Source organism: Cebus imitator, unplaced genomic scaffold (assembly GCF_001604975.1).
Source record: "Cebus imitator isolate Cc_AM_T3 unplaced genomic scaffold, Cebus_imitator-1.0 Scaffold61, whole genome shotgun sequence".
Lineage (NCBI taxonomy): Eukaryota > Metazoa > Chordata > Mammalia > Primates > Cebidae > Cebus > Cebus imitator.
Window position 1 is genome coordinate 1,114,731 of NW_016107376.1, and position 11,285 is coordinate 1,126,015.

General features: G+C 34.9%; 1 protein-coding gene across 1 annotated transcript in view; it reads right to left on the bottom strand.

The window, feature by feature from the left end:
• The window catches only part of MALRD1 (MAM and LDL receptor class A domain containing 1), a 538,747-nt gene that overhangs the window by 331,174 nt on the left and 196,288 nt on the right, over nt 1–11,285 (bottom strand). Inside the window, exons 20-21 of the mRNA XM_037738994.1 lie at nt 9,328–9,504; nt 6,042–6,204 (exon numbers count right to left, since the gene is read on the bottom strand). Coding sequence (XP_037594922.1) covers nt 6,042–6,204; nt 9,328–9,504 — 340 coding nt within the window. The remainder of the gene's footprint in view (nt 1–6,041; nt 6,205–9,327; nt 9,505–11,285) is intronic.

The following is an 11,285-nucleotide window of genomic DNA, read 5'->3' on the forward strand; positions in this document are numbered from 1 at the left end:
TGCCTCAGCCTCCTGAGTAGCTGGGATTACAGGCACGCACCACCATGCCCAGCTAATTTTTTGTATTTTTAGTAGAGACGGGGTTTCACCATGTTGACCAGGATGGCCTTGATCTCTTGACCTCGTGATCCACCCGCCTCGGCCTCCCAAAGTGCTGGGATTACAGGCTTGAGCCACCGCGCCCGGCCAACATCTTGTCTTTTAAAAAATTAGTTATTAGATTTAGAGAAAAATGAATCTTCTCTGATCAAAACTGGAATTAGGTGAGAAAGCCCCTTTTTCTTTCGGCAATACCTTCCCCACTTCTTGCCTCGAAAGCCCCTAACCATGAGATTCTAGAATCACCTAGGAAATATACTAAAAATACAAATTCCCAACTCTATACCTTGATTTTTTTTTTCTTTTTTAGAGATAAAGTGGCACTCTGTCACCCAGGCTGGAGTACAATGGCATCATCATAGCATACTACCACCTCAATTTCCTGGGCTTAAGTGAACCACCCAACTTTCCCCACTCAATGGGATTACAGGTGTGAGCGGCTGTACCTGGCCTCATTTTCAGGAATTTTGATCCAAGGATTTAGAATCTGCATTTAAAAATGTATAAGAAAATTTATATATGAACTTCCAGTGATCCTTTATCTTCATTCTGAGAATTTCCCCCAAGAGCTCTATGAGCATAATTAGAAACCATCAACCTAGTATACACATAGGTATTCTACTAGACATCATTTCACATGAAGTGTGAAGAACTTTATCTTGAGGAGATAATTTTATATTCCTAAAAAATCTTAATATTAAACATTATTTAGCCAATAGACTGGCACTTAGTGAAATAAAATGTAGTTGAGGACCAAGGACTTAAAACTTTGCTCTCTTTGGCTTCCAGCAATAAAAATGAATAAATTGGGTCAAATAAAGGCTTTTCTTATGAGATAAAAATGATCATAAATTTTATGGTGATTGGCTATGAGCCAGTTTACATTCTCCAGAAACACTGCCTGGGCTAAGAGATTTGACCAATTAAACTAATTGTATAGGTCAGAGTACAGAATTCTGAGATCATATAAAATTACAAACTGAGAGGAATCATTACACAAGCCTTCCAAGTATAAAGTATTCTAAGCAGATTTAAATGTGAACTATAAGGCTCAGATACTAGGTGACACAAGTGTCTTGATTAAATAAACAAATAATAATTTTTAAAAAATTTCTCAGCTGGGAGGGACTCATGATTTTGTCAACTGCCTCAATAGTTGTTAGAGCACGAATGGGTACAAACTCATTTTGCTTCTGCTTATGCTTTTTTTAAAATACTAGATTATAGTTCTTTCCTCAAAACCCTAAGAAAAATACTTTTCTACTAAATATTCTCCTTCCCTACGTAATTTAAAGAAAATAGAAACCTAATTCAACCCCAATCTCAAAAAAAAAAAAAAAGAAAGAAAACATGTAAATTACAATTGATGATATGGACATTGAATGAATTTTTACTTTATCTTTCCATTGCATTATAGTTGAGAGCAATATTACCATATACGTTGATCACAATCCTAGAGAAATCACACTGGGTGACCTCAGTTGAGCCCTGCTGAGCAGGATAAAGGGAGAATCCACTCACTGAACTCTGTGCTGAAAATGCCTATGTCTATAAGAAGAGATACCTTCTTCTAATTCATGTAAAAATAAACTTGCTGCACGGAAAGGTGTTATTCCCCCACAAACAAACAGAAAATAAAGATGCAATCTTAACTTTATACTATAGAGTTCATGTCAGATGTGCCAAGGATAGTCCATTAAATTGCGGATGCAAAAAAAAAAAGTAGAATATCAAGTAGTCATGTCATTTTCATGACAAACATATGCATTTTAAGACCTTGCCTAAGACTCAACCACACAATTAAAATTTCTCTACATATCTGTACCCTACTGTGGCTTTTCTAGATTTTTTATTACTTCGTTAAGTGTATAAAGCAAGAGAGTATTTTCAAATATATTATTATGGGTTTTTTTTCTCTTATACTTGCTTATAAATAATCCTTACTTTACTGAACCAGAAGCAATCTTTGTCTCCAAGAGAGCTGGGATCAGAGCAAGAAAGAACAAAGAACTGACACAAAGCCTTTCAATTTTGAAAACTAATTTTGAGAATATTTCCAAAACAATATCCTTAAGAACCTGGCTTTAAATTTCCATAACAAGACGCCTAAGAGAGAAAAGGCACTTTAAAATTAGAAAAGTTACCCTTCAAATATAAACAACAAAATTTGAAAAACTGAGCTTAGAATCTTACTATAAGCTATACATAGGATATCTGATGCATAAGAACTATTTTTTTAATAAAAGAAAAAATACCAAGCCTTCCTAGGCTGAGGAAAGACCCGAGAGAAAAGAAGAGGAAAATGAGAGAACATATACATTTAGGGGCTGTTCTCTTCTCCATGATTTACTGTCATATACAGTCCATATGTTAAATATTATATGACTATTAAGAATTTCTATTTAAAATTTAATTTTGTGTTCTGTAGCCTATAATAAAAACACCAAATATTTGATGCTAATTAGCAACCAACTTACTCAACAAATAATTATTGAGCCCTATTATGTACCAGACACCAGAAAATAACGCAACGAATTGGGAAATCACAGCTCCTGGGATTCCTCAGGAAATTTTCAGTCTATTGGAGGTAGTAGGGTGGGAGGAAATACAAACAAATTACTGCCTTATAGTACTTTGACACGTTGCTACTTCCACCTTTATCACTTATGTGTGAAATTCTAGTCTACTTTTTCTTAATGGACATATAGCTTATTCATGAGATGCCAATTATTGATATCAGCCACAAAAACTTTCTGTAAGTGTCCTTGGCTTTTTTCTGTCTTTTTTTTTTTTTTTTTTTTTTTTTTTTGTGAATGAGAAGTAGCCCAAGGGAAAAAATAAAATTTTTTAAATGAAAAATTTTTAAAAACTCAAAACAAAATATCAAAATATTATATAAAAAGCTGGCACCATCTTAATACAACAGAAACGGTGACAAAAGAGAGTTCCAAAAGCAGGGAGGGAGGAAAATCAGACTAAAGAAAATAATTGGATGCTAAAAATATTACGAATCTCTTGGGTATAAGGCCCATCTACAGAAGGAGGTCCCAGACAGAGCAGCAGAGATACCACTAGTTTTCTTTGAAGTAGCAACTACAGAGTTTGGGGATTATGAAGTTTTAACTGTGGATACGGATGTAAAAGGCATGAAGATTTTTAAAAGATTCTTTAACATAAGAGTGTCTGAAATAACATTTCTCTGGAATTATCAGAATGAGAGGAAGAAAGGTGGGATGTCACAGGACTTGGGCACTCGAACTGTGGTCTACGAAACAGGAGAAAGTTACTAGTTACCGAACCTCAGAAAAAGAGAAGACATGAAAATAAATGATAATAAAGAACAAAATGAGGCCACAAAATTCCTACTTAAAATAATTATTACCATGTAAATGGGAGGAGCAAATGAACAAGAAAAAATGTAAAGAAAAGGTAAAGAAAATGACACACAAAAAAGAAGCCAGAAAAGGATGAATACTTGTGCTGGGAAGGGTAGCAGGGGGCTGAGAGGGAGGGGGCATAATTAATGGGTACAAAAAAATAGAATGAACAGGACCTATTTGATAGCACAACAGGGTTATTATCATCAATAATAACTTAACAGTACCTTTTAAAATAAACAGAGTAACTGGATTGTAACTCAAAGAATGAATGCTTGAGGGGATGAGTACCCCATTCTCCATGATGTGATTATTATATATTGCACGCATGTATCAAAACACCTTATGTAGCCCATAAATATATACAACTACCATGTATTCACAACAATTAAAACTAGAGGTGGGAGTAAGCTGAGATTGAGCCACTGCACTCCAGCCTGGGTAGCAGAATGAGACTTCTCAAAAAAAATTAAATTAAATAAAAGGAGATGAGTACTTGAAAAATGGGTACTTTAATACTTGAAATATCGGCACATTAATATTGTAAAGTACAATTATCATTACTTTGTATGTCATGTTGCTTAAATTTTTTCAATTCATAAATCCATCTGACTCAGTACCTTCTTTCTCTCTACTTGTTATACAGCAAGGAATATCCTTCTTCCAAGGTAAAATTAATACTTCCACCTATGTCTTACATTCTGCTAACTATAAACAAGTCCTAATAAAAACAGGCTAACTATATAACTATATACAGTCACGTGTCGCTTAATGATGGAAGCAAGTTCGGAGAAAAGCATTTTGTCTTCACCTCGACATCACAGAGCATAGTTACACAAAAGAACATGGTACAATTTTTAAATTTATATAATTTTTATATGAAAAATAAAAAATCCTAGCACCATTACTAAATATCAATCATTTCCCCTACTTGGTTTTGAGGAATGCAAATTGATATTCCAATTGATATTGGGAAAAAGATCATTAAGTTCATGAAACATCTACAGAAAATAAAAGGTGAGAAGCTTATTAATTTTCACATAAAAATATCATAAACAAAGTAAACAGTCATGCAATATCTAGCTCAGAAATTAAAAAGAATCAGAATATTGCTAAGCTAAAAACCTAAACAGAACTGTGTATAAATATATACAGTTGGAATGATGGGAGGGAGAGAAATAGGAATTTAGGGAGAGGAATAGAAGATGTCAACAGAGGAAGTCTAAAGCTTTTGAATCAAGAAATGACTATATATTCTTTTATAAATATGGACTAACACCTACAATCAGTCCCTAATAAATGTGAGAAAAGTATAGAGGAGTAATTATATGATCTTAGGACATAGTAGGGTATTGGACTCCAGGGAATTGGACTCATGTTACTCAAGGAATGACAGCTGTTTGTCATTATAAGACTGTCAATTCTCTTTGAGGCTTTTAGGCTAGATGCATGCAGTCACTGTGATAAAAATTAAGTTGTTACATGGGATACATAAAGGGCAAAGTGGTAAACAACAGAAAAGTTGGTATATAAAATACGTAAACATGCTTACCACACTATAAAATATTCATGCATTTCACAAAAGTGAAAAAAATTAAAAATGGACAAAAAACCTTAATAGTCAATACAATGAAGAAGAAATTAACATTTGTTGTGTTGTTTGCTATTCTCATCCCACCCCAATCATGCTGGCATGGTCCTGGCTCAGGACCTTTCCCTTTGGGTTCCATTCAGAAGGAATCCCTCCATCACTAATAAACCCTTTCCTTGTTTCCATTCTGCTGTGTAGCAGTTAACACTATCTGTAACACTTTCTATTCATTGTCTTACTGCCTGTCTCCCTAATGAGAGCAAGGATCATCTGTTTCAGTCACTCCTTTATTGCTAGTGCTTACGAAAGTATTCTCACACAGTAGCCACTATATTTCTTCTTTGAAGTAATTTTATAACATTGGGATAACATGAAATTCACTGGAAAATCCACTAGTTGAGAACAGATTAGTAAATTGTTGAAAGCACTTACAGTGAAATGCAAATAATGATGAATATTTAATGTCATGATTTATGAAAAGTGGAAAAATCTTTTCATCGATGTTGAAAATCTGCACATTCACCTGTGTTCATACATGTATAACAAACAAACATCAGAGTGAGAAAAAGCAGAAAGAAGGAAAGGAGAGGGGGAAGAAAGGGAGGCTGAAGAAGATGAAATGGGAGGAGGAGGTGGAGGAGATGGAAAAGAGAAGAAGGAGAAGAGAGGTTTGGGAAGGAGGAAATGCATATATCATTTTTAAAACATCTTAACAGGGCTTTTAAAAGAGTGATAATATTAAATTATGCTGTTCATTTATTCATACTCTGGTTTCTATGAGATTCATGAGAGCATTCGCTGCTTTTTTAATTGACACTCTTTCCATTTTGTATGAAAGAAAACACTCAGCCTTTTCAACTTAACATTTGTCTTTACGATAGCATTGGCCTAGGATAAGGTGGTGGGGGCAGAAATTTGGAAGGCACTTAATACATATGTCCTAAGAGACATGTTCAAAATACGAGGTCACTTACTTTGTATGATCCACCGATGGCCTGTGGTTTTCTTCCCCATGATGAATGCTAATCCCATTCCCAAGTCCCCACCTGAATGTGTTTGAATCTTGAAGTAAATGTATTGCGATTGGTTGATACCATTTACACAGGCTTCCTTTCTCAAAGCTGCAAACTTCCATAACTTGGACAGGGTAGAACAAAGAAAAGGGGAGCTAATAAGTGGCAGTTACTATCTTCACAATCTTAATCAGTACTTTCTCCCTCTTGTTTTTATTTAATTATAATGTAACTTTTAAATATTATTGAAATAATTAGGCAAATGGTTTGTAAAATCACTGGAAGAGTTTCAAAGAAATCTAAGTTTATTCTAGTCCAATGTTTACAGAAAGAAAATATAGGAAAAATGCATATACTAATAATCTGGTTTCATGAAGAGGTGAGATTTTAATTAGCTTCTAAAGCAACAATTTAAGCATCTCCATTAAAAACTGCCAGTTTCTTTGAATTTCACAATTACACTGCTTGTGTGATCTCCAAGTTCTGACCAGTCTGTTCTCCTTTTCCCAGTCTCTGAAGGTGTTGTTGCAAATTCCCAACTACAGTTTAAGCAATGAGATTTCCAATAACTTTTATATTGGACCTGTCTCCTAGAAAGTTTTATAGATTCTTGTAATAATTTTATTCTAATATCACAGGAAATTACAGGTCCAGTGATTTTTTAAAATGTACAGGCTATGTATAAAACTGTTATCTGAATTCTCTCTCTGAATGCGTTCATATGTCTGTCTAAAATCTTCCACTGCTGAATAAGAAAGAAATATTCAATTCAATGAAGTTCTTGTGTATACTATAGAAAGCCTGGTGTGCACTCTAGCTTTCAAATGCCATTAAAAGTGGCAGCATACCACAATGACCATTTAGAAACTTGGGTATATGAGTTAATATAAAATCTGAAAAGAAAACATCCAATTTTTTTTTTTTTTTAGATGGAGTCTCGCTCTTGTAGCCCAGGCTGGAGTGCAGTGGCATGGTCTCAGCTCACTGCAACCTCTGACTCCCAGATTCAAGAAATGCCCCTGCCTTAGCCTCCTGAGTAGCTAGAATTCAGGCACCCGCCACCACACCCAGCTAATTTTTTGTATTTTTAGTAGAGACGGGTTTCACCAGGTTGGCCAGGCTGGTCTTGAACTCCTGACCTCAGGTGATCTGCCTACCTTGGCCTCTCAAAGCGCTGGGATTACAGGCATGAGTCACAGTGCCAGGCCTAAAAAAGTGTTTTTAATCATAACTTCAGGTGTATTAGTTAATCTCTGACATTAATATAGATTATATAACTGTTTATCTTGTGAAGGGAATTAGGATCTAATATATCTCTGTTCTTCATATCATTTAAAAGATATAGATTATAGACTTTTAAAAGAACTACTGGAAAATATGCAGTGTCAGTCAAACAAGATTAATCGGTTCTAGAGATCTGATGTACAACACTGCACTACGTGATGTATTGTACACTCAACATTTTGTTAACAGGGTGGATCTCATGCTATGTGTTATCATTTCATTTTTTGAGACAGTGTTTTACTCTGTCACCTAGGCCAGAGTGCAGTGGCACGATCTGAGCTTCCACTCCCAGACTCAAGCAATTCTCCTGCCTCAGACTCCTAAGGAGCTGGGATTACAGACACATCTGGCTAATTTTTGTGTATTTTTTTTTTTTTTTGGTAGAGAAGGGGTTTCCCCATGTTGGCCAGGCTGGTATCAAACTCCTGGACTCAAGTGATATGCCCACCTTCGCCTCCCAAAGTGCTGGGATTACAGGCATGAGCCACTGCATGTGGCCACGTCATGGGTTTTTATCAAAATTTTAAAAATCAATTAGAAAACCTGCAGAGTTTACAAGCAGATTTATCATATTTTATCTTACTAAAGGGTGAAGGAGACAAGCTCTCAGTTTATTCATAAATAAAATGATAATGATTCATTTATATTTTCTCAAAAATTGTAAAAACTCTGATTAAAAATAACTTAATAGTATACATTCATTCAGGATATTTAAATAATTTATCAAAACTTCCCATCTAATCATAAATGACATTACTAAAATGACAAAGTTGAACTTAGAGGAAATTCAGTATTCCCTAAAGATATTCATTATGTGTCATTAATTAGGTTTTATGTAAATGCTTACAAACACTACAACTTATATAAGACCATAAGGGGATTCAAATGCCTTCCCATGAGCAAGTCTGAAGATCACCACACCTTCCATTGTATTATTTTCCATCTGTGATGCATGATATAAATCCCTGGCTAGCCTGAGTTAATTACTGTCTCAACTTATGCATGAAGTGAGTCATCTTTGATTTTAAGTCTAGTTTACATAGTTAATTAGTGGTATATTTGTACATTAAGAAACAATTTTTTTTCTAGGTTAAAAGAATAAATATGAACTTCAATGGATTTCTTAAATTGTAGAATTTCTTCACAAGGTTGACATAAAACAAGAGTTTCACTATCCTCTCTGAGTTATCTGTCTGTCTGAGCCCTTAATATTATCAAGACAGTTGAGAAATATGATGGTACAGTCAATTCACAGGCTACTCCATAAAGAGCAGGGAGGGAAAGGAATGATATTACAAAGTATTTACCCCTTCCGATCTTGTGCTTTGCTCATTCAGACACAGATTAATTTTTCTCCTCTCAGATTGTATCTTTGACTGAGAAGTCCACTTTTAAGTTAAATAACTTGCCTTTCATAAGTTTAAGAAAAGTCATTGAATTGGGAGGTACCATTGAATTGGCAGGTGAAAACCAGGACACAAGGGATAAAGGTCCCATTTGCATTAAGATAGATTTTTCTCATGAACTCTGCATATTTTAATAGTACTAATGTTATATCTGCATTTTGGCAATGGCAAAATTTGAATGAATTAATTAATTTGACAGTACTATACAGCTTCCTCCCTAAACATTTCCTATTTTGTGAAGAGTAGAGATCAAAGGGAATGGATGGAGAGAGCTACTAAATGCTACTCCCAGAGTCAAGTAAAGTTTGGGAAAATGATAGTTTTGAATCCAACACATTAATGTAAAGACACTTACCTGTTATTGGGCCTGGTAGAAAATGCATTCTGACTCTTCTATTACAATTTTCTGTATGAGAAACTGTTACATTAAGAAGTTGCTCTAACTCATGTTGAATATCTCTAACTATGATACTAGGCTGTGCTTACATAGAAATTACACTTGTATTTTCTTATCTATTTTGTAGTAATATTTAAATAAAATTTAAGAATACACCTACCACAGGATGCTTCATCTGATTTGTCAGGGCAGTCATATTTAAAATCACACTTCTGCATTTTTTCAATGCAGTGACCGTCAGACCTGCAGACAAATTCATCGTCTGTGCAGTTGTGTGGAGGTAATGTTACAGGAACTGAAGTTTCTGGTGGAGTTGGGAGGTCCACTGGCAAATTACCTTGATAAGAAATCATATACGGGCATCATTTAGCAGGTTTTCTACTTCTTTAAAGATTTTACACAATGAAGCTTTCTAAATATGCCTCACAATTAACAACATACAGAACACTTGATAGTATTTGCTAATCTGGAAAATAAAATTGAATTTCTTTGTTTTAGTAACAATAAATAAGTATCTTTGATCATAAAAAATGATGAAGGTACAGATGCAAATTACTGAAAAGGCTATTCAGAGCTGACCAAATGACCAAATAAATGGGAGGCCCAAGGCCAGGGCTTACAGAATCAGCAGGAACCAACGGAGTTTCAGATTCTGGAATTAAGAGCCACTGTAAAGATCTAAATAACTTTCTAATCTACTAGGTAAATAACCTTTGTTCTTCCACTGCTACAATAAATCTAACATCTCCTCATCTTTGTTTCACATATTTTCACATATTTAAAATTCAAGCTTTCAGGAACAGTCAAACCAGAAATTTTCATCTAGAAATTTGGAACAAGATTACAAATTCTAAAATTACTGAGGATGGAAGACATTTATAGATGTTGACTGATTTATTAGTATTCAATAAACTTGTATTGATAACATATCTCTGCCATGTACATGGTAGATGCAGAGAATCCAATCTACAGAAGAAAAGTTAAATAGCAAATTTGAACTCAACTGAAAATAGACACAAACAATGGTCACCAAATCCCGGAATGGGTTGTCTGAGCCACTTGAGGTGTTCATCCACTGTTGTTTCAGAGCAATCTATATTTCATTCTATTCCTATATGTTGGTTATTGAGAACCAATAGACAATCGCAAAACCAGGTTGACCCTTTTGCATTCCTTGAGTCCAGTCACGAAGGGCCCTTGTGACTGGACCTCATGCCAAAGAACTCGTTACAAAAAAAGCTAGGGTCCCAGACTGCACTGAAGCTCCATGAGACCTCTCCTCATCTGTGCATGGACGAATGGCCAACTCTGGAGCCCAGGCTGCTGCTTCCCAGTTTGGTGGTGAATCCTCCATAGTCTGTTGAGTGTAAATATATATATCTCTTTTCCCTTCCCCTCTTCCCATTGCAATTTGTTTACTGTATCATTTGCTTCTTATACCAATTTGCCTATTATATTAATTTGCTTATTATATCATTTGCTTATTATATCTATATTGCCATTCACATGAGATAAACCTTGTTTATCCTTCAAGGCATTCTGTGTGTGCCTTTTCTTCTCCCCTCACATGTTTCCTGCACAGAACACAAGCCAAATATGCCATCTCTGCCATTAAATAGTTTACAGTCTAGTGAACAAGGTGGGCAGATATATCTTTCATTACAGTTATTTGTGATAAATTTATGGTAGAGCTATAACTCCATGGAAACAAGAACAGCATCTTTCACTCCTGCCTCCCTAGCACAATTCAAAGACCATGGTATATGGTAGGTAAGCTAACAATGACAAGTGAATAAATGGATGGATGGATGGATGGATGGATGGATAAATAAAATAAATGGAAGATTTTACAGCTTACTGAAAGAAAACAGAGGAAAACCATATATCAGATGGGAGTCAAAGAAGATATCTTGGCAAGCTGATGTTTAAACTGACTTTCAAAGGATGATGAGCTCATCTGGCTAGGTGAAAAAGAATACAAGGTATTTATGGGCATTGAGGAAAAAAAAACTTGTGTGAATGCATGGAAACATATTAAACTTTTTTTATTTTAAATACTATGAGAGTTTGGCATGACAATATCTCGCAATATGATAAGCATGCAAGTGATTGAGTTAT